General features: G+C 31.5%; 1 protein-coding gene across 2 annotated transcripts in view; it reads right to left on the bottom strand.

Annotated features, from left to right (window-relative positions):
* LOC118189809 (ankyrin repeat domain-containing protein 13D) overlaps window positions 1-25437 on the bottom strand; it is a 71637-nt gene that overhangs the window by 44691 nt on the left and 1509 nt on the right. Inside the window, exons 2-10 of one of the 2 annotated variants that reach the window (XM_085816642.1) lie at window positions 24348-24483; window positions 19369-19493; window positions 19198-19243; window positions 15421-15474; window positions 15243-15332; window positions 12350-12418; window positions 5855-6041; window positions 5705-5771; window positions 251-409 (exon numbers count right to left, since the gene is read on the bottom strand). In XM_085816642.1, coding sequence (XP_085672768.1) covers window positions 251-409; window positions 5705-5771; window positions 5855-6041; window positions 12350-12418; window positions 15243-15332; window positions 15421-15474; window positions 19198-19243; window positions 19369-19493; window positions 24348-24483 — 933 coding nt within the window. The remainder of the gene's footprint in view (window positions 1-250; window positions 410-5704; window positions 5772-5854; window positions 6042-12349; window positions 12419-15242; window positions 15333-15420; window positions 15475-19197; window positions 19244-19368; window positions 19494-24347; window positions 24484-25437) is intronic. The other variant, XM_035360476.2, reaches the window with a different exon arrangement.

The raw sequence follows: 25437 nt of genomic DNA, 5'->3' as shown, positions 1-25437 counted from the left end.
CATACAAACTTAAACTCTTATGTGAAAAGGAATAGCCTACAAAATGCAGTTGAACATTTTCTGCTCATAGGTATTCCCTGTACATGCTTAAAGATTGTGTTATCAAATTGCAAATAATTGTTAAAAAGAACACTTTTAAGGAAAAGTCTCCATTCTTCAAGAGAAATTATTGTAAGAATCTGCGGAAAGATACTGGGGAGAGTAAGGAGGCTACTAACTTTTAGATGCTAGGTAATGAAGTAATACTTACACCATTCAGAACAGGGGATGCTGCTTTTTCTTCTACTTCAACAATACCTAACAGAGACTGCAATGGTGAACGAGAAGATTTATGCCTTATTTTATCTGCTTCGGTAAGATGTTCTGTCCTTGTTTTGGTCACTAACTCCACATTGTTAGCACTAAACACCTATACAATTTTATCAGATTTCAGATTATATTACTCACAGTAAAAAGAATGAAAAACATTTTGAAAGTAAACAGAATTTCTATGTCCTCTCATAAGAGATAGCCTGAGTGAATCATAATAATCAAATAAATTACAGCAAATGTCATAATAAATTACATTACCATTATTTATTTCAAAATATGTCAGTTTTATTTATGATGCAAGCAAAACTTAAAAGTCAATTTTAAATGCAAATGCAACCAAATTTTACTTGGGGGGTGGGTGGGTGGAGTGAGAGATTTAATTTAATACAGAAAATTAACAAAAAGTAAATACATATCAAGAAAGTGATTTTTACTTTGAAAAATAAATAAGGATTGTGAAACAAAAAATCAAAATACCCATAAAATAGCTTACTGTATTAACATACTCTTTAATGTCAGCAACAGAGTAAGAAAATAAACTACACCACCCACACATAAGTTCTTATTTCCTTCATATTATACACTATACATACTTCACTTAATACGTAAACTATAAAACTACTTAGGATCCTGCATAATTTCAACACTATTTAGATCATTTTACAAATGAAATACAGTTTTTCTTAAAAGTCTATGCTGGAAAACAAGTTCTTCTTTATTGCTACAACAGTCCATTGTTAGCCTTGACTTTCTAAATGAGTCTATTCCATTTTTCCCTATTCCCATAGTCAAAACATTTTATTTAATTTCCAATTCCACTGCCCATATATATTTTGGTGCCTTTGGTCAAATGGCCCATATATATTTTGGTGCCATTGGTCAAATGGTTTTGGGAACCAAAACCATTCATTCTTTGTATTTTAACAAATTTACGGTTCCCTACACTATAGCTGGTACCTTATATTAGAGAAAGTGAATGTATGTGACATGGACACGGTCAGCTAATCATTTTTCAACTTTACAGAGTGTAAATTTTTTCATACTTTTTTTTTATTTGCTATATATACTCTTTTTATACATTTGTAGGCAAAATTAAGAGAAACTGCATATTATGTCTCATTTCTGAAAATCTAATGGACAAATCTGGTATGAATATACATTTATAACAGAGAAAGAGATGTACCATTCAAAAGACATTTTATGTACAAAACAAAGCTGAGAGTGAATAGATGTATAGATGTATGTATCAACAAAGCTGAGAGTGAATAGATGTCCAAAATCCATACTGTGATATCAAACTGAAAATGAGTCTAATATGATCCTCTCCTCTCACAGCTATACAGATCCCCTAGTGAGACGGCATACTGGACATAATCCTACTCCTCTTCGGGATGGTTCTGACAGGTATGCTGAGATGAAACTGCTCTTCCAGGAGCATCCCAAACATGCTCTATAGGGTCAGCAGATCTGGCTTGCCAATCCACGCAACGAATATTCTCAGGCTCTGAGTCATCATCGAGCAGCTGAACTCTACGTGAACGAATAATGTTATTCATTAACAGAAATCCAGGACCAACTTCACCCCTCAAAAGTCGAACATAGTGCTCTAAGATTTCCTCTCTGTAGTTTGTTGTATTCAAGAAGCCTTTGTCAAATATATGCCAGGGTGTTCAGTCGTCCAACATAGTGCCAGTCCAAACCATTACATCTCCACTACCGTAACAATCCTTTTCTTTGATGAGGGAGATATGTTCCAGGCTCTCTACAGATATAGGTACACTGAGAATCAGTAACAAAGATGAATCTTGTCCCATCTGGGAAAAGCATGGATCCGCTAAAGTGTGATACGCATGTTGTCTGCACCAAGCTCTTTTGTTTGCTGCAGTGTGTGGAATGCAAACAGTGGGTCTGGCATACAGCCCTATCTCATGAAAGCTTCAGTCAACTGTAGACCATGAAACTTGTATTATATTGTTAGCATACAGCTCGCATCAGAGTAATGAAGCTGTACCAGTCCTGTGTTGCCGAGCTGATAACACAAATAACTATCCTCAATCGTTATTGTGGATCTTGCTTGACTATGTTCAGGTCTATATGAATTCCGTAACTTGAAACCATTTCCACAAACTGCAGATGACGCTGAAACTGCAGATGACACCTGCACATGTAATTGGCCTGCCTCAATCTGCTAATAACTCTCCACCTTGTTCCATCATCCATACATTTATGTACCCTTGTTTCAATACTTTTTGTAAAAATAGAAAAAAATCTGCAAATTTTCTTAATTTTGCACAAAAGTGTATTTGGGATCTAAATTGATGAAGTTTTCCATGTTTGCTCCAGATAGCTTAACTTATAAAAATCCTTATTGCTTGGTTATATATATATATATATATAAAGGATTCAAAATTTTTGGTTGATGTTTTATCAACCAAAAATGCTTACAAGATACACATGCTTATAAGATATAGTAATAAACAAAAATACTAACTTAAAAATTGGAATTCTAAATTTTAAAGCTTTAATTCTGGAAAAGAGGTAAGATGAAACTTTTATGTATATAAAATTATGAATTTTAAAGATTACAATAAAACAATCAATAAGATATTATAAGCCTTATTATTTTGATCTAATTTTACAATTTGCATTCTGAGAACTGTTTTTATGTTAATTTTAAGACATTATGAGATGAATTATGAGATTTTAAGCCATGAGTTTCCTACTTTAGTTATTACTTCCCAAATTAGCAGTGACACCAGCATCTTCGATAATATGATTCAGGAAGGCAAAGAAAAAAATGTGCCTGGTGTGGACACACTCAGCTGATCAATGTTTACATTTACAAGTAATTCTTCAAAAATAAGAGTAATCAAGAAAAAACAAAGAGATCATTGTGCAACTGAAAAATTTTACTTCCCTCTGTGTACTCAGCGAGTTAACATCAATGCTGAGCAGTCAAAGAAAAAAAGCTTAATTTTCTTTGTGTGCTCCACGAGTTAACATCAGTAGCAACACATAAAAAAAATCATTTTAGACAGATCATTGGGTATAGAAAACAAGGACTGAACATTGAACTGGGCAGAGGTACATAGGTCGGTCATTTGAATTTAAAGCAACATTTGATTTGTTAGAGAATTGGGGGGGGTTACTAATATTATAATTTGTTTGGTTCCTTATACACTTTATACAGGGGTTGGACAAAAATATGGAAACACCTTTAAAAAAACATGTTTCTTTGCTTAATATGGTGTAGGAAACCCGTTGGCATCCAAAACAACTTGCAGTCTTCTTGGAATGGATAAATACAGTTCCTGTATATTTGCCAAGGGAATATTATACCATTCTTCTTGCAAAACGGTGGCAAGTTCAGATAACGATGTTGGCGGTGGATAATGAGAACGTACTTTCCGTTCCAATGTAGACCACAAAGGTTCGATAATATTCAGGTCTGGTGACTGTGGTGGCCAGGGGAGATGGGACAACTCATCCTCGTGCTCAGAAAACCAGTCCTGGACAATGTGAGCTGTGTGAACAGGGGCTTTGTCGTCTTGGAAGACACCATCACCATCGGGGAACAAAGTTTGTACCATGGGATGAACTTGATCGGCCAAAATGTTCACTTAAGTCTTGACAGTCATGTGCCCTGACACAGTTACCATGGGGCTAGCAGACAACCATGATATGGCTGCCCAAACCATAACAGAACCCCCGCCATGTTTCACTCTTGGCAACAAGCAGTCTGAATTATAGGCTTGAGATGGCGTTCTCCAGATGTAAACTCGGCCAGAAGTGAGAAACAATGTGAAAGAAGACTCGTCAGACCATATTATTCGCTTCCACTGCTCTATAGTCCAGGCTTTATGATTTAAACACCACCTTTTCCTGTTACGGGCATTAGCATCACTGACGAGTGGCTTCTCAATTGCAGCATGGCCAGCAATTCTCTGTTTATGAAGCTCCCTTCTAATTGTTTTGGTACTCACAGGGTTCAGTAACACAACATTCATTTCAGCAGTAACTTTTGCAGCTGTGGTCTTCTTATTTTTCGTTACAATTGCCCTTAATGATCGTCTGTCACGATCACTCAGGACACACTTTCGTCCGCGCTGTGATTTAGCAGATGATGTTTTTCTGCTTTTCAAATATGCGGAATAAATCTTTGATACAGTACCTCTTGAAACACTAAACACCTCGGCTACCTTGCTTACGGAAGCACCTACCATACGTGCTCCAACAATTTGCCCATGTTCAAAGTCTGTTAACTCTGACATAATGCAATGACAACCTCACATAACAGTACTCCGACAACAACTGAACTGTTTAGCACATTTACGAAGTTGTATAGGTGGCGTCAGTAGTCAAAAACGCCAGCGCCACCTACATATTTTATTAAAATCAATCTTTCTTTTCAAACATGCATTTCACAAAGTGTTTCCATATTTTTGTCCATCCACTGTATATATTTTCACTAAATTCCATCTGTTTGGATGATATCAAACACAATTTTTAAAAAGGTTTTACTGAAGAAAACAAAAATGTTTTTATCTCTCATGATCACTGCTAAATTTCAGAGGCAACTGAAAGTAAAGATTGAACCTTTGCTTAACCACAACTTTAGTTCTTTTAAAAAAAAGTGTGTGCAAAGCTACTCATCTTCCAAATTATTTTTTTCTTCGAATTTCTGATCCTATATGATTCCTGTTGTTAACTTTCCAACGCAAACACATGAAGCAGTTTCTTTTTCTCTCCTCTTTTATTCATTTTTTTATTATTATAATTACTTTAATGTAGTTATTTGCCAAACAGAAAGCATCACACAGCTTTTTTTGTATAGAGGAATTGACAGTTTGATTAAAATTAAAGAGTTTAGATGTTTTGTATTAAATTACACAAAACCCAAATCTAGGGTTAGTTATTTAAGAAATAGCTCAAGTTTTTTTTCCTGTGGTTTCTACTTCTTCAAGAACTAATCGTCTTTATTAAAAATGACATTTTTGTATTCCTTACACACATGCATACTGCATATTTGTAAGAAATTTAGCCAAAAAGTTAATAAATAATTACTATACATATAACCATAACATTAGACTACATGAATATTATTTTTGTACCTTTGCTTTGCAAAGTATATTTTGTAACTATCTTTTTATATTTATAGGATTTAGGCATTTGAAATCCAGTTTTTCATTGCAATTTCCAAAAAGAATTAAAATCTACTGTATTTGATACCATAAGAAGTAACAGTAGACATAAAGGAACTTTCTTCCAGTCCGAATCATGTATTATATTTTGTGTTCAAATATAAAACTTAGTCAAACGTGATAATACAAGATAAAGAGACACATAAAACAATTTAAAGTTTAATTCAAAATATTTAATTTTTTAAACTCACTTTACTTTCATGCCCATTAATAATTTCATTTCTATCACTTCTCCAACCCCATATACCACTTTTATTTCTGTAACATAAAGAGAAACAACTCATTAAAGAAGTTAGAAAAGTAGTGAGATTAATAAAATTGTGAAAAATCATACTTTGTACCTTTCAAAATTTATCTTATCAGTGTCAACAAATGTAGTGACAATGGGTGTTGTAAGGCGAGCTGACACTGATTCTGTTGATGGACGGAAGGCATGCATGTCGTCCAATTGAGGTGAAAGTACTCTCATCTGCTCTACATAAACTTGACCAGATTCATGATCAATTTCCATCATAGTAGCACTATCCTCTATAACAGGAAACTTGCATATTATAAAAACGTCACACTAAGATGATAATACACATTTTAAAAACACACAGATGTTTAACCATAAATTGAAAATCAGATTGATTTAACCCACTTAAATTGATTTCAACATTCAATGGTGTCAACTCAAACTAAAAAAAATAAATAAATAAATAAATAAATAATAATAAAAAAAAAAAACTGAAGCAATGGGCAAATTGATTATACTGGAAATAAAGGTATATTACATATGCAATTTTTATATTTATTAAACTTCGCATGCATTATTCTTTTATCTACAATTGTGAAACAAACCAAAATTAATGAATAGATGCTCTAAGATACTGAGTATTAACTTTGTAAAAGTAAGCGACTACTAGATGCTCCAGGACTGCATGTATAACTAACAGAGATTTGCGGATACTGATTATTAACTGTTTTTAAATAAAGAAAGAAACTGCTTGTACTTCGTAGAAAATTTAGCATTACTTAACCTTGAATGAATGCAAATTTTTATGGTTCATATGTATCTCTTGAATGGAAATTACAGACCCACCCATAAAAAAAAAACAAAATTATATATATATATATATATATATATTTTGAAAGCTTTCAGATTTTATATTATGGCTAAAGGGGCATGTTTTTAACATTATATGTGTTACCTTTATTTACTAAATATCATGTTTTTCGCTCTTAGACCATAAAATTCAACAGCAATATCACAAAATAATTTAAAAACAGCATATCTTTAGAATTTCTGATACAAAGGCTTGCACGCTAGAGATAAAATTTATTTTTTCTTCCGTATTTCATTTACCTTTGCTCGCTTTGAAATCGTAGAGCTTGTTAATAAAAAAATCGTTAAGGTTTACAAAATATGAAATAGATTATAAACCAAATTCCAAATTTGGACTTCCAGATGGACTTTCATATTCCAGTGGAGGACTATATTATTCAAAATTTGATGTCTCTAAGTACCATTTTTTTTTTTTTTTGCAGTATAAGATACATACATACATTCATACAGATTTTTCATTATTCAATGTCCTTAAATATAATGTAGGGCTCTAATATTTGGTGGCAATAATTTGAAAAGCGAAATGCCACTTATAGTGAACCAACACAAAATGCGAAAACGAAATTAACAGCTCTTCAGGGCAAATCGCCCCTTTTGGCTAAATATTAAGGCTTATCTACAATGAAATACAGTCAAAAGTCTTTAATCCGGACCTCAAAGCTACAAACTTTCTGCGCATGCATTCACGCATGTGCATGTAATGTATAACGGTTGGTATAAGCTAAGCTAAAATTATCTATTTCTAATTATTATTATTATTTATAAATTTAAGCTAAAGTTATTATTATTATTTATAAATTTAAGCTAAAGTTATTATTATTATTTATAAATTTCGGTTAATGTTGCAGATTGCGTCGTTCCTTAATCTTCTAATTAGATCCAGCTTATTATTTTTTGCAGACTGTTAGAGCAATTTTATAAAAGTAAGCTTGTACTTTTGATTATGTCAAAAAGATTTCCAATTCTGGAGCTGCCAAAGAATCTACAAAGCGAAAGCATGTTTCGATGTCCATCAAATAATAATTGGAATTGGTGCAAAAAAATGGATAAAAGCATATCCTTTGTTTCTCTAACCATTCTGAAATCTGTTTATCAATTTCCCGCTGTTCTACGGGAGGGGGGGGGACGTCGTGGCGCACAATTAGCTGGAAGTTGATCTGTCAGCACTATCCTCATCATCAGGGGCAGATTTATTTTATTCGGCTTATAATTCCTTACTGAATGTAGTATTTCATCTCCATGTACTCAGTCTTTGATATGATTTAAATCAAATTCCTTGTCATTATAAATATCACGAGTACACATCAAATAGTTTTCTGGCTGCAATTTTCCAATTTCGACTATGCATAATGTATGCTTTACGCATGCGCGCGTTGAAAGAAATGTTTAATAAAATAAACAAATAAATATTAAGCTTTTTTTTTTTTTTTTTTTTTTTTTAAATTTTGATACCCTTTAGATCATAATTGCTCTTCATTTCATAAATTACGGTTTCATATTTTTAATTTTATAATTTCTACATGCCATCTTATCAGATTTAAACTGATGATCTATAATCCAGAAAAATCGTTAATCCGGAATCGCTGAAGTCCCAACGAGTCCGGATTAAAGACTTTTGACTGTATATTGAAATTTTCAACACACCATTTTTGGGAAACTATTCAACCTGGAAAGTTTAAATTTTTCACAGTTGTTTATCTTATCTATTTGTTTAAAACTATGCAGGATATAAAATTTACGATCATTTGTATTGGATATACTAAAAATTTAATACTATATGATTTTTCAAATATTTTACCAATTCATTTTCAATATTTTTTCTTTTTAAGTAAAATACTGCTTATTTATTCTTAAATGGCATATCATGCAACATTTGAAGAAGTTTGGTGCAGTATTAAAAAAAAAAAAAAAAAAATCTGATGTGTACACCACATGACTTCCTTGTACGGAATATTAAATTATACGCATTTTTTCTTGAATTTCATTTAAATTGATTGGATTGAATTAAATCTACTTCGTCAACAGCACATAAACCACAATAGAATAAATGCACTCTTTAAAATTCACTATATTTGCTTACTGTAACGACACTCTGAATGCACAATTTATATCATTTGAAGAATTATCATTGCCACATGTTCTATTCAATACTATAATAAAGCTAAAACGATGTATGAAAGAAATAAGCAAACAAAACAGAAAAGAAACAGTTTTTCACAGAGGATTTAGTATTTCTCATTCAATTAATTCAGCTCTCACTTCGCGACAAGGCAAAAATACATAAAAACTCAAAATATCTGCATTAAAAATTACGAAGTAAATCTTAAACACTTATTTCCTCGAAAAAATTCCAGAAAGGATTAAGCATGATTTAATTCGCAATAATAAATGAAGGCATTTTTTTTGTGTTGCGAAGCTTAGTCTCTCTAGATTGGCAACAAATCTACAATTCTGCTGTTTCAAATGTGCACAAATATGTCCGCCATGTTATTTAAAACTTAACCGCACTTAAACAGCTTTTAAATTGTTGATAATTGTAAAAATATTGCATACAGATTTACTAAAGGCATAAAAACCTTAACCGGAAGATAAAAACAACATAATTCAATCATTTTTAAAGCAAAAAATTTACAATTTACAAACATCTAAGAGTAAAGAAACTGAGATCACGGAGCCGGGTAACAGAGTGAATATATATATAAATATATTTATATACATTTGGTGCGGCCGATTGCAACCAAAATACGAGGTACACATCTACATATTATAGCAGTCCTATATACAAAATTTCAACGTTCTGAGGCTACTCGTTTTTGAGTTATGCGAGATACATACGTTCGTACAGACGCTACGAAAAACTCTCTTCAGAATTAATTTTAAAGCAGTATTATAATTTTTTTGGAGGAAAGGTATCTTTTATTCTGTCCTTACACACAGATATCACGCAAAAACATCGTTAAATTGCATTCGATAGCGGTCAAAATGGATATTTTCGTTGAAATATGTTGCCTGAAACTTTTCGCGATTACAATACTTCCTTTTTACTTCGTACAAGGAAGTAAAAAAAAAAAGGGTATTAAATTAACACACTGTCACAAGAGATTCGTCAAAGGTAACTGAAATTAAAAATTGGTTTTTTTAAAAAAATTAGGCATTTAATTTACATTTTATGTTTTCTACATAATCTACAATCTGAGTAATTTAAATCAAAAAAAAAAAAAAAAAAAAAAAAATTCAAGTGTGTAAGTTTTGTTTGAGGAAAATTATACCCGAATAACCTTTGTTTCAAAATAATTGCATTTCCCCAGTCGAGATATTGCATGTCCGCTTAACAACACAACATGAGGTCTCAACATCCCACAGCAAACTAAAATTCTTATTTCAAAACAAAAGGTCTACCAGAGTTTTAACTGCACACAAGATGAATTTAAAATCCAGCCTGAGAAAGCAAAATTGGTGCTGCTGTTTCTCTAAAGCAGGCTTCTCCATCTATACAGCTTCCATAATAATATACAAAATTCATTCACCTGCATTTATCAACAATGGAGCTTAAAATCAGAAAACTGTGTATAAAATGCAATTACAGGTGTCTTATTAACCCTAACGTGGTTGAGGGATTAAGTATTTCTTTCTTTCCAAATATGCGCAATATCTGTCAGTCGTAAATTCGTAATATGAGCTGTTTGTTTGTGCCCACTGCGGTATGTAAGTAGAATGTAAACTGAGCTCGCTGACAAGCATTAAAAGGCTAAACCTTAAGGCATTTTTTAAAAGATTTTATGTCGTAATGGCGTCCTATAGTACACAATAGCTGCATTACAGTAAAATTAAATTTTTACTTTTCTTCTATAATGTGTAATAAAAATTTAAAATAAGTTAATAATCAAACATTTATCTGCATTTAATTGCATAAAATGATTAATTTGAATTAAGCAAATTTATCCCAATGATTTTAGTGATGCTCTCAGCAATAAGCAAAATATCTATGGTAACAGAAATTGATTTGATTCATTAAAATTTTGAATGGCTCACTTTTAATAACATCACACTGAGAATAAATTTAGATATTACAATAAATAAAAGAAATTAAGTACATTATTTCGTCTTATGGATATGGTACAAATGTTCAGATATCTCTTTGCTTTATATTACTATCTGTATCTTTTACTTAACCCCATAATACTAGTCTTAAACAGCATTAATTTTAAGCTCTAAGATAAATTAAGGGGCTCTGTTAGAAGAGTTAATTCTGAAAAAAGTTTTAAGAGTAAAAAAGTTTAGAAACCACTACTCTAGGTGGTTACCATTGTTTTTAGCAGTACTGGAGCAAAGGCAGATGAACTTTCAAATAGATGACTGTCTTAAGATATAGATTATTATAATTCCAGCATATTTTTTTAGAATACCTCTCCCATTTTCTAAATTTACCTCTTTTGTAAATACCCTAAAAGAATTTCTGAATTTACTGACAATACTGGATGGATATGCAGCATTTATAAAGTTCAAACTCTGATTTTCTTGAAGGTCACATTTTCATCAAAGTATGTCAAAGCATGGCCATAAAGTTAAAATCAAAGTTCAAAAAACTCTTTCTTCACTTTAATGATGATGGTACTTTTGTAGACAAACCATTCTGAAAAACTACACAAATAATTAATCAGAAATCTCAAAACTTTATTTTAGGGGTGCTTGATTGTTTTCCGTTGTTTACAATAATTTGTGATTGCTTTGTATCAACTGCATGGTTTGAATATTCATCCCAAATGCCAATTCGTATTTCAAATGGTAATCACAAAAAAAAAAAAAAGAGATGGAAATGTCAGATGACAAAAATTTAAGGACCATTTGTAATTTTTTGCCAATATTCAGAACTGTTAAAGACCAGAAATTGTTTCAAAAAAAAAAAAAAAAGTCTAAGGCCTCGGAATGACTATTAAGGATTGCACAAACTCTGATTTTTAATGGCAGTAAATTGAAGTTCAAATTTGTTAAAGTTTCTGGATGCTTTTATTCTGCATCTAAATATGCTGTTCTTTTATATCTTACTTCTATGAACTTAATTAAAGTAATATTCCTCACTGCTATAAATATTGTTCTTCATAAAATTTGGAAAAATACAGAACTATTTTCATTAATAAACATTGAGCAAATGCATAAAATACATATGCACATGTTTTCAGTAAGTACAATCTCATTTTAATTCATATACACAATATCCAAAGCAAATTATCTTCATTTTTTTAACAACAGAAGAAATAAAACTCGGATGCTAACATCTTTTCATTCCTGGAAAAATATATCTTCTAAAATGTCTATAAATTATTTTCTAGATACAAAAGCTCATTTTCAAAAACTTGAGGTATAATATAAATATATATCACAAATATAAATAAAACAATCACATAGTACTGGCCAAAATCATGAATTTTTTTCTATAAGGATCATATTCAGGAGTAAAAGTTAACTATATCAATCTGGCCACCAAGAAAAATTTGAAGTTTACAAAAAATAAAGCAACTGAGAAGCAATTCAAGCTTTTAAAATTTTTGCAAATTAATGCTAAATATTAAATAAATTGTAAAATTGGGAGTACATTCTTTTCAGCTGCAAAAGCATTTTTAATCATATGCTTTCTAACACTATTTTCAGCTACATACTATCACATATTTCTGCAAAGCAAAGAGCTAGCAATTCTGCATTTTTTAGGGTCAAAATTTAAGATCTTAATTACCACTAGCACTGAGATCAAGTGAAAAGATGTAGCTGCGGTCACACCTGATAGCTTTCAAAAATTGGTAATCTAAGATTTAAATGGAAAAATTCAGTTAGGAACAAGTTATAATCAAATAAATGCATAAAATATGGTAAATGTTTACCTCATTAGAATTCCGTAACTCATTTTTCACTGGCAAAATGAACAAGATGGACAGACAATTAAAAAAATGCATATTAACTGCAAATAAGAAGTAAAGTTATATTTATTTTCCTATACACAAGTTTCATTTATGTAAAACTTCTTTCTTGTCTGTTAACCCTTTAACGCATGGTGGTCACGCCCTGAAACCACCAATTTTCGAATTTTTTCTCCTCTTCCTTCCGAAATTTTTGAGTGAAAGTCAATTGATTACTGATCTTTTACCCCTAAATAACATAAAATGACTGCAGAATCATACATGTTTTAAGTCTTAGCACTTCAAATCGGATGCCTTTTAAAATTTGTTTTCAATGAGACAAAATAACTTCCTTTGATTAGTATAAACAACTTTAAAATTTGAAAGTTATTCATCGCACATCATGATTTCTATAATAAACAATAAAAAATAGCAATAATTAAACTGCATATATAAAAAAATCCTCTATATGTATGGCATTTGCTTTGTTATTTCAGGGTGCGAACACTGCACCGCTAGAGCATTGCGTCACAATGCTCTAGCGGCTCGGTGGTCGCGCCTTGAAACCACTGCTCTTCACAATGGCGTTTGCTTGCTTCTCAAATAGGAATATTTATTTTTACCCGGATATAAATAAAGGATTTTGAAACCACAGAGTTATTTTATTACTAAACAATACATACACCTGCCCAGTAAAAAGGTCTTTCTTTTCCAGAGACTTTTCTCTGACCTCAACACACTTGCTCCCCAAACTAGTATTGTGATTTTATAAATTACTTCTTGTGGTTTAAATTTAATGTAAATATACTTTGCTGTAATTAAAAATAGAAATCGCGTAAAATTTTATTTAAATTTAAAATATTTTCTGAATACTTTGGAACGAAATACAAATAATATTAGTATGAATGGGAAACGAATGATTCGTACCAAAGCCAAAAAGACCAAGCCTCCCCCCCCCCATTAACATTAAAAAAAAAAAAAAAAAAAAAAAAAAAAAAAAAAAAAAAAAAAACCACTTTTTATGTGCCAGATGAAAAGAAACTAAATAATGCTGGACACATACCAGTGAAATTTAGATCCAATCAGTGTACATTTTGTAGCACAAGGAAGAAACCTCATAGAAGTAGATACATGTGTGAAACGTGCAATATGGGTCTATGCATGTACCAAAAAGACAAAACATGCTTTGAACAGTGTCACAAAAAATATTTGTTCTTTGAAATTAAAAAAAAAAAAAAGAGTCTTTGTTTTTATTCTTATTTTACAGAGTTTCTTTAATCTATGTAGCCAAATGTCCTTAATATGTACGTACTTATACTTTCACTGCTAAAAAAATAATTACATAAATTTTCATTTTAAAATTTTTTCTGACGATATGTAAAATAATGTAAAATATATATATATTATGCCATTCCTACATGCATTTTTGTTTAAATTCATAAATTTCGCCATTTATTGGAAATGCGCACGGAGAAAGGTAAGTTTTTTTTTTTCCTTACTACCTAGGTAAGTTTCAAAGTCCTAAACATGCGGTGGTTTCACAAAATGACCTCCAATACCTACAAAACAATGGGAAAGATTATTTTAAATTCTTATATTATTTGTATCTAGGATCATAATATTCAATTTCTAGAGTTTTTAGTCAAAAAAATTATAAAAATAATATCGTGCACATCAAAGGGTTAAAGGTTAAGTAATAAATGATATAGGCCTCTTAAGCACAAGAGACCAGCTTTATTTGAAAACGATCTGCAGATCTGAAAAATTTAGCTTGAATCGTTCATTTTTCTTTTCATACCAAAGTCGCACATAATACTTTGGCTTAGCCCTTTACCTACAAAAGGAAATGTTCCAAGCACCTTTCTATCTACTCATTTATGATCTTGTTACTTTCCAACTTAAAAAAAATTTGCATTTAGGCCTCTCTCCACCCAGGATGCATATCAGTATCACTCCTGAATGTTTCATTGTTTGGCATTTCTAGTACACATCATATTAAGTGCATTTTTGGTTTGTTTTCTTCTGCCAGTCTTCTGTCTTTGTTCCTGCTTATAATTTTGTGTTAGAAATGCATGTAACCAGGGAATTCTTCCTTCCCTTTTTTTAATCTCAGATATTAAACAGATAGTAATAATTCAGAGTAGATCAAAATTAATATTTGTGTTTAAAAGGGAGGTATAAAAAATGTCTATATTATGTTACATTAATAAATTTGATTTTAACATAGGGAAAAAGAAAGGGCAGAAAAATGACTTTTTATTGCTTCCTAATCAAGAATCTAACAAGTCAATAAAAAAAAAAAAAAAAAACTTACTAGGCAATAATTTTCTTGAGTGATTGATCCAAACTTTATTTTAATTAAAATTTTCTACTTTTGTTCAATACAAAAATACTTAATATAAAGTTAAAAAATAATAAAACTACAAAATTCAAACAAAGTAAACATTTACCGAAACTACTAGTCTCAAAATTTCTTCACTGCCAAAAGTACTAATTATTTCATTACCAAACCAACCAATCTCAAAATTGCTTCAAGACATGAAAGAAAGCATTAAATAATAACTAAGTATAACCAAGTGCCAAAATTAAATCACAAAACTGTAGTAAAAAGCAGAAAGCTATAATACAGACATTTTCCATGCACAGTGTATCATAAAAGCAGAAATCACACTTGTGAAATGTAATAACATAATTATACGTGTAACTATAAAATAACTTCATTGCAAGACTCACCTTGGCCTTTAAATACATAACTCCTACTTCCTCTTTGCCAATTTGACTGATCAAAACCAAGCAATGTTGTATCAATTCTAACATTAGAACCTAAATTTGAAATGTCTAATGAAGTACTAAAGGCACAAATAAAACAGTGAAAATTAACAATATAAAATACGCAATATTTGCAGCTTACCTGATTTATAAACTTTGTAAGTATCACTAGGACACATCCTAGATACTAAAGGCACTAAAAGAAATAAATTTAAAGCTTTTTTTTTATAAAAATATTAATACTAAATTATATATTTAACAATAAAGATAATTAAAACTGAAGGATCATATTATCTTTCATATATCAGTATTTGTTTATTCTTTTTTATGCCAAAATTACAAATTTTCACAAAGAAATATACAAGAAATTCAACTTTTCACTCAGGTCTTACTTTCATGCACATCATTCATACATAATGATACACTTAAGAACAAATAAAACTTGTCAAGTAAGTAGGTTATTTATTGTAGGCCAAAACATAGATTGTGAACTGCAAAAAGAAACATTTATAAACAATTTTCCATGATAAATTACAGGTGAAACTATATTATACATGAGAACAAACATGTAAATATCAGAGCCCCCCCCCCGGAAGGAATGTCTCTTTTTCAGGACAAGAGATGAAACTGGGAAAAAGGGGTAGGAAATGAACATTGATTAATCCGTTTGGCTGCTAAAGAGTATAAACTAACTTCTATGAAAATAAATGTTTTATTATTTCTACAATAAACTGCACAGTAATTTTATGTAAAAAATGGTATAATTTTTATTTATTTATTAATGCGATATTTCATTGAATTTTGTTCTCTCAAAGATATTTGCACAATAAGAAAATTACCATTACAATTTAAAATCTTACAAATGAACCCTTTTTTTAAAAATTTATAAGTTTAAATAATAATTTTAAATACAGTTATATAAATCAATGTTTTATCTGCTGCAATAGTTTTGCTTCCTTTCTTTATCCAGTAGATCCTTCTTTTCACCAATTTCTTATTAAAAGTGTTTATTGGTCTTTGCACTTGAATCTGCATTCCTGTCATGATATAGAATTAGCTAACTAAGAGCATGTTTAATTTCATTTCAAAGCATTTGTGCATATCGTTTCTCAGAATTTTTGCTTCAGTCTCAGAATTACTCCAATAGGTTGCCAAATTCCTTTTAAATCCTTCTGTTTTAGTTATCTCATTGTAGCATGAATAAAGGAGATGTGTGATACAGTCAAAAGTCATAGGCATTTTACGCGTGCGCCCAAGACATTTACGACTGCGCATATGCGTCTGCGCAAGTACAGAATACGTTTTCGCGTGCGCGTTTAATGTATAACGGACGGTATAAGCTAAAATTATCTAATTATCTATTTCAGTTAATGTTGATGATTGCGTTGTTCCTTAATCTTCGAATTGGATCCGGCTTATTATTTTTTGCAGACTGTAAGAGCAATTTTATAAAAGTAAGTTTGAACTTTCGATTATGTCAAATAGAATTTCCGATGCTGGAGCTCCCAAAGGATCTAGAAAACGAAAGTATGTTTCGATGTACATCAAACAAAAAACAAATTGCTACAAAAAATGGATAAAGGCATATCCTTTGTTTATCTAACTGTTCCGAAATCTGTTTATCAATTTCACACTGCTCTGCGCGGGGGGGGGGGGGATGTCGCTGCGCGCAATGAACTAGAAGTTGATTTGTCAACACTATCGTTATCTTCAGAGCAGATGTTTTTATTTTATTCGGCTTATAATTCCTTACTAAATGTAGTATTTAATTTCGATGTACTCCGTCTTTGATATGATTTCAATCAAATTCCTCGTCATTATAAATACCACGAATACAAATCAAATAGTTTTCTGGTTGCAATTTTCTAATTTCGGCTATGCGTAAGGTATGCTTTACGCATCCGCGCGTTGAAAGAAATGTTTAATAAAGTAAACAAATAAATATTAGGCTTCTTTTTTGGTAAATTTTGATACCCTTTAGATGATAATTGCTCATTATTTTATAAATTACGGTTTCATATTTTTAATTTTATAATTTCTGCATGCCATCTTACCAGATTTAAACTGATGATCTATAATCCGGAATCGCCGAAGTCCCGACGAGTCCGGATTAAAGACTTTTGACTGTATTACCAAAAAATAGACTGCATACATGCAAATGATGTTAGTTAAATTATACAGAAAATGAAAATATTTAAATTTAGCAATATAAACTGCCCTACACAGGAATAAAATAAAGATATAATAAAACAAATATAAAATAAACTCATATATTAGTTTTCCCCATTTCTTCCAGTTTAAAGGAAGAAACCTATTTCTTCCACCTGTTTTTTTTCAACTGCTTTTCCCCTATCATTGAAGAAACTTGCCACCCACCATAAATATCATGTACACAACATGCAATTACAGTCAAAAGTCTTTAATCCGGACTCGTCAGGACTTCGGCGACTCCGGATTATTGGTTTTTCCGGATTATAGATCATCAGTTTAAATCTGCTAAGATGGCGTGCAGAAATTATAAAATTAAAAATATGAAACCATAATTTATGAAATAAAGAGCAATTATGATCTAAAGGGTATCAAAATTTACAAAAAAAAAAAAAAAAAAAGGCTTAATATTTATTTATTTTATCCCCCCCACCCCCACCCTCAGAGCAGCGTGAAATTTATAAACATATTTTGGAATGATTACATAATCAAAGAGTATGCCTTTATCCATTTTTTGCAGCAATTCCACTTTTTGTTTGATGGACATCGAAACATGCGTCCACTTTGTAGATCCTTTGGCAGCTCCAGAATCTGAAATTCTTTTTGACATAATCGAAAGTTCAAGCTTACTTTTATAAAATTGCTCTAAAAGTCTGCAAAAAATAATAAGCCGGATCCAATTCGAAGATTAAGGAACAATGCAATCTGCAACATTAACTAATTAGAGAATTTTAGATTTGCTTATACCGTCCGTTATACATTAAACGCACATGCGTAAACATATATGCACATGCGTAAAGGTCATATGTGCATGTGTAAATGCATTATGCGTTTATGCATGTGCAGAAAGTTTGTAGCTTTGAGGTCCGGATTATAGATCATTCCCGATTATAGACATCCGGATTAAAGGCTTTTGACTGTATTTAAGATATCTTAAATCTTCTGCAGTGGACTACATAATCAATCTATTTACTCGCATTTCCCTACAAATAATACAGCAACCGCAGACACCCTCTGGCAAAAAAAAGAACAGAACTCAGTTGAATGAGTGACACATCTAATATTAGCTGAAAACATCCACATATTTATCTAAAAGGCAGTACTTGTACTGATTAAATTATAAATATCAATTGTGTATAAAACTTTTGTATGTTAATAATAAAATTCTAAAAAATATACATATTAGATTTCATCAATGCATGAATTTCAGCATACTAAAAGGGCTACGAAAGGAAGAACGACAGTTTCCAGGACAGCCCTTTAGAAGGTAAGTCAATTTTTACATATCTTATTAATGAAATACATTTTGAATACATTAAAAGTTGATGAAATTTAACATCTGATTTGCTAAATTACACTCTTCAAAATTATCCAAGCTTTATACAAAAGCTTAATAACTTTTTTACTTCAGAAGCTTAATGAGTATCTTTCAATAAAGTTTCATGAAGGATGTTTAGTAAATTCTTGGAACCCATGAAGCAGTTTTTGCCATTTTGGCTAGGCATTTCAAATAAAGATTCTTTAAAACAGTTTTCTCATGATAAATTTTAAGGACAAATTATCACCATTTTGAATATAATTTTTGGGATGGCATTAAAAATTTTGTGACTACGATCTAGTAAAGTTTAGGACTTTAAAAACTCTGATAATGTGCAGATATACATAAAATTCACAATAAATAAGATTAAATATTCCTAAAAGAATTGCTTACCCCAACTTGTGAATTCCCACTTCATTTCAACATAAAAATCAGGTGTCTAAAAGACAATTATTAACATAGTTTTTATACGTTTTAAATATTCCATGCAAGATTTGAAATTCTTTTATATGCATGCAGATTTCATACTTTAATTATATTGTGCATTGTAACATAATTACTTACATCACGTATTCTTTTCAAAAGCTCTGGTATGCCTCCTACACGACTGCTATATCTTTGGTAATCTCGCCTTTCTAAAATTTCTTGTATTAATTCTGGATCTCCTGTGCTTATTGCCTCATGAAGAACTAAAAAACAAGGGGCAGTAATTAGAAAAATTATATAATATTAAGAAGCTTGCATTCTAGTTTTCTAATGTACTTCAGTTATTATTATCTGACTATGATTTCCCTTTTTTCTTCTATTTCAACAAACCAAATCCAGACTGCGTATATGCCTTGAACATTATGCCAGAAGCTTCACATTCTATAATATCAAATGGGGTTCTTAATTGCTCTTATGTCAAAGCTTACAATTTCTGTATCTGTGCTTACGACGGGTCATGAAAGAACATCATTTACATGTGTGTAAGCTTGTGCCACAAACGGTGACAAGCTACAGCCAATGATCATTTTTAACAGAAAAACCATTCTGAAGGGAGATTTTCCTAATGATGTAATTATTTGTGCAAACAAGAATGGATGGATGTGCGAAACAGTCATGCATGAGTGGCTACAAAATGCTTGGCAGGGTCATAAGGAATCTTTTTTCCAACCAAAAGGGTTACTGATATTGGTTTCCATATGTGCTCATTTACTTGAGTCAGTGCAAACCAGATGTCAAAAACTGTTTACGACGGTAGCAATAATTCCTGGTGGTTTGACAACCATTAGATTTGTCAAGTAATAAATCTTTCAAAGCTGAAGTCCGAAAGCGGTGGGAGTGTTGGATGAGTGAAGGATTGCATACATATACAGTACAAACTCCGTAATCTGGACTCGTCAGGACTTCGGTGATTCCGGATTAGGGGTTTTTCTGGATTATAGATCATCAATTTAAATCTAGTAAGATGGCATCAGAAATTATACAATTAAAAATATGAAACCATAATTTATGAAATAAAGAGCAATTATGATTTAAAGAGTATCAAAATTTACAAAAAAAAAAAAAAAAAAAAAAAAAGTTTAATATTTATTTGTTTACTTTAGTAAAGATTTCTATCAGTTCAAGTTGCTTCGTTTTTTGTGCTAATACTTTCTCTTTAATTCTATAAACAGACATAATTTCTTGTTCAGTTACAAAGTTCCACTGTTCAAGTCTTGTAATTGCTGTGTCGAGAATACCGACTAACTTGTCAATCGAAATTTTTTCGTTTTCAATAATGTTCTCTGTTACTTTCTTCACTATCGGAAGCGTGCATGGCGTTACTGGCTTTACACGCATGAATAACGGGTATGCACATCAAACGCGCATGCGTAAGTTTGTGGCTTTGAGGTCCGGATTATAGATCATTCCGGCTAATGTACGCCCGGATTATGGACTTTGTACTGCATATACCAAAAGTGGCAAAATACACAGAGCATGTTATAAAGAAGTTGGAAAGTGGATAGGAAGTGCATGGAAATCAGTGAAAACATTGTCAATAATAGCAGCATTCAAAGAAGGTGAAAGTATATCCTCAAATAAAGACTGCAAACCAAGAGGATGAGTGTGACGATCTGGAAGACTTGGACTTACTTCGGGATTTACTAAATCTTTTTAATTTAGATAGTGAGGAATCAGATTTTGATGGCTTTCATTGGCTGTAATTTCTTTGTAAGTAAAATTTAAAATTTTCTTTTGTCATCCAAAATTAATATCTCGTTGTTGCAACTTTTTTTATAGAATAGTACGAGTGTGACAAATATGGACTTCTTTAACCCTTTGCGACACGCATATTTAAAATATATTTTAATCTTTAAAAAAATGCCTTAGAATAAGTCAGATGGACTTACTTAAGTGCCTTTAAGGCTTGAAAAAAATTCTGCGCTTTTATTTTTTACGGGGGAAGGTGGGATACCATTTGTCCCACCATGCAACTAGCACATGTCTTATAGCATATTGGTGTATAGCAGGGAAAAAAAATCATATGTGGAATGAATAAACAAAATAAAGCGTGCATTCTAATATATTCATAATAAACACACTAAAATGCATTTTGTACTTATTGCATATATGCATGACTTGTAAAATTTTGAATATGCACATTTTGCATATATATATTTAATATTTTTAAATTTTAAGAACAAAAGAAAATATTTTCTTGAAAATTATTTTAAGATTAAAATTTGATACACGTACAAATGATACTAAATAAAATATTGAAATTGGCACTTGATTCAAAAACATTTATATATGATTAAAACTGAAAAACAGTCATTTTTCATGAAACTTTGAAAAACATGTTCTTTCATTCTTTTGTAAGCATAGAGGCACTTCACATGTTTCACATATCCAAAATGTTCGTCGTTCTTCTTTCGATGTGCTGCGATATGCACATCTTTCTCCTGCTCGTTCACTTTGGCATGTAACTTATATTTTTTAGTCTCCTTTCTGGTTGTACGAACGGGTTTTTAGTTTTTATTTGAACTGGGGATTTCAGTTTTCTTTTCTGCTCTTTCTTGCCTGCAAGTGCCATTAGACCTTCTATAACTGAGAGAAGAAAATCTTTCATTGTGTTTACATCATGATCGTATTCGCGAACAAACTTAAATAGAATAAATGCGTTTACTATACTCTCCTCTAAAAAGTAAAAAAAAAAAAAAAAAAAAAAAAATCATGTGCCACCATTTCTTGCTTTTGCGGTCTATTTCATATAGTCCTTTCAGTTGCTCAATCAGTCGACATATCCCATGTTCTTATTGTATGAAATAATGCTGTTTGGACACAGTACTTTTTTGTCTTTCCATCTCGTTCTTTTCTATTAATTTCTTTCATTTGAGTTGCCTTTTCCAAGCAAGACAGGATAGAAACGGATCTTTTATCCTTCCATTTTATGCAATAAATTGAATCATCTCTAACTGAAAAGTCTATATATTTTCTTGACATAAATTTGTGGGTAGATACTTCCGATTCATATTTACAGTGCCACATGCATAGATGGCAGCCACACGCATAGATGGGTCTGTGTCTTTAAAAAGCGAAACAAATTATAACTACTTTCCTTTCTTCTTCAGCAATAACTTCAACCTCATTTATTCTCTCTTGGATTTCAATTTCATCTGAATCAGAACTGACATCTGAAGCATTTGAGTCGCAATCGGATGGCAATTCAACAAAAAGATCCAAAGCTTCCTGTGTTGTTAATTTTTTTTCTAGACATTTTAGCACATCAGAGCATACAACGGATGTAAAAGCGCGCGCAATCACGAAAAAAGTAGATGCAAAAAGAAAAGAAAAAATAATCGTGAGTGCTGCCATCTATTGAGTGGAAATTCAAGTGTGTGGTGGGACAAATTTTAACCCACTTATTTCAACTGCAAAATTAATGTTATAAAATATTGAATCCAATTAAGATTTTTGAAAATAAAATACCTTTGAATATTAAAAAGAATCATGCATATCCTAAATTGTATACCAAAATGTTTAAAATATTGTAAAATGCGAGATACATGGATATCACTTTCGTGATCCTATTTTGAATATTTTTTGCTTATAAACTGAAGCCCTGGTATAGTAGTGACATCTACTGAGAAAAATAATAACTAAAATAGATTATTTTTAAAAGATTAGAAAATTTCTAACGGAAATTGCTAACTGAGAAAATAAATATTAATTAGGTGGGACATATATTGACCCACCATGCCGCAAAGGGTTAATGGGTAAAAATAAGTATATTTGTGAACGTAAATATATTTTCAACATTTCTTAAAAACCAAACTCAGTGGCACAAACAGCCCTAATGGTCCAAGGCCTGCAATGCCCTGAAATCTGCTTTCTTGACCGTGGGCCCCATGGAATGTAAGCATATGCCCTGAACAAGTGGTCAGCTTGTGGCAGGACCCCCCATGTTTAGTCCCCAAGTGAACTTGGTACTCATTTTATCAACCCAAGGGTTGAAAGGCTGAGTCGACCTTGCTCAGCACGGGGCTCGAAGACCGGACCAGTGGTGCTGCTGCGAGACGCACTAGCCACTGCACTACCGGGCCTCTTCAACCTTTCTTATTTTTAATTTATTTTTGAGTTATGGTTTCATGTCATACATTTTTCTTAACTGTTATATCATATATGTGGGATATATTATGTCATGATATTTCCTAATTCCCTACTGTGTGACGTATGCATTGTGTCAGCATGTGTTTTCCGCCTTAGAAAGAAGACGAGGATTAACTGGCGAGCGGAGCAGACGTCGCTCGATCGCTCGTATATTATTTCATTAATTGTAATCCTAATATAATCTATGTTTGTGAATAGTAATAAATGTGTGTTATCAACTATGGTCGTTGTCTTTCCCCACATATATTAGGACATAGGTCAAGATTTTATGTCTATACGATCCAAGGCGATGTCATGCACGATTTAATCTATTGAGGCGTTTACGTCGATGCAGCATTTCTGCGTAATTTTAATTTGCACCATTTTTCTTGAGTGCGGTGTTTATGCAGAAACGGTCTTTCTTCCGGAAATTATGGTAGTTATTTATAATTATGCTTTGTTCCTTGCATTAAGGTTACCATAATTATTTTTGGCATCATTGGCGTCAACAATGGTTGGGTGATTTTTTTGTACTGAAATACTTTGTAAGGTTAGATTCAATCAATACAGAACAAAATAGAATGATATACTTAAAGACTTCTTACTGACAATACTTATTTCTAAAACAAAAATATTTTTATAAGAGGTAGGAGCAACTTATTTATTTAACAGTGACCAATAGGCAATTGGTCATTGTTATTGCAATTGCAGAAAGTATGTGAGCAATTTTGACACACATACTTTCTGCAGAAAGCTGTCTGGCACATGCTGCCCTATTAAAGGGATTTAGGGGGAGAGAGAGAGAGTGAAAAAATTCATGAAGAATAGATACTTAGCTGCAAACATGGGAATGGCTGGAAACTGAAGACTTATTTATGTGTTCTTCTACAAAGTATGAATAACAATAATAATAAAAAAAAGAAACATACCTGAAAACCCTTCTTTACTTTCAACATTAACATTAGCATTTGCTTTTAATAGGAGTCTTGTACATTCCAAACGACCCAAAGTAACTGACAGCAGTAAAGGAGTTCTACCTCGAGGATCTAATTTTTCAATATCATGCTAAGAAAGAAATATACAATAATTGTACTATGTTCAAATGTCATATTAAAAATTACACATGTTTCAGGTGATAATTACTGTTAAGTATTTTATTGCTTGGTCAAAGACTGAAATACTGTAAGAAAATGATAATCTAAATTCCTTCAGACAACATTTTCAAAATCTAAATGACTTTTTAAGAGGCATTCAAATATAATTATTCTTAAGTTTACAGTTACACTGTAAGAATCTTCAGAATACACTTTTTTTTTTTTGGCTGCACTTTCACATTTAAACTTGTTGTCTTGAATTATTCTAACTTAACAGACCCTCAAAGCTAGCTGAAAATGACAAAAAATTTCAAATTCTGAAGTTAAATATTCTGGTCAACTTTTCTTGTATGGGAGTCAAAACTTCTCACAATTTGATTTTTTCATAACGAGTGCAAAACGTTTTCAAAAACAAGTATAAGAGGGACCACATTAAAAATTAGATTTCATTATCTGGCCTTTTTTTTAATTAGACATTGCCAAAACATGAATAATTGGTAAAAGTATAGTTTAGGGTACCCCTTGGCGATTTTTGGCGGTACATTGATACAGATTTTGTGCAATTCTTTGACTCATTATTTTGGCTTGCGAAGAGGCGATTTTTGCGCCAAAAATCGCCGCTACACAAAGCCAAAATAACAAGACAAACAATTCCACAAACTGGGTATCCATGTACACATCGACTTATTTTCACTTAAAAAAAAACCCCGAATTGCACAAAAGTGGCATTGCGCACTCCTTTGACTTTATCCATGTACACATCGACCTATTTTCACTTTAAAAAAAATCCCCAAATTGCACAAAAATGGCATTACAGACTCTTTTAACTTCATCCATGTACACATCGACCTATTTTCACTTAAAAAAAATCCAAGAATTGCACAAACTTGCATTGTGCACTCCCTTTACTTTGCCCATGTATACA

Source organism: Stegodyphus dumicola, chromosome 5 (genome assembly GCF_044657685.1).
Source record: "Stegodyphus dumicola isolate Sdum_Otavi_A_Nest chromosome 5, ASM4465768v1".
In the NCBI taxonomy this organism is placed as follows: Eukaryota; Metazoa; Arthropoda; class Arachnida; order Araneae; family Eresidae; genus Stegodyphus; species Stegodyphus dumicola.
Note: the sequence above shows the minus strand (reverse complement) of the source record. Positions and strands in the feature narration are given on the sequence as shown.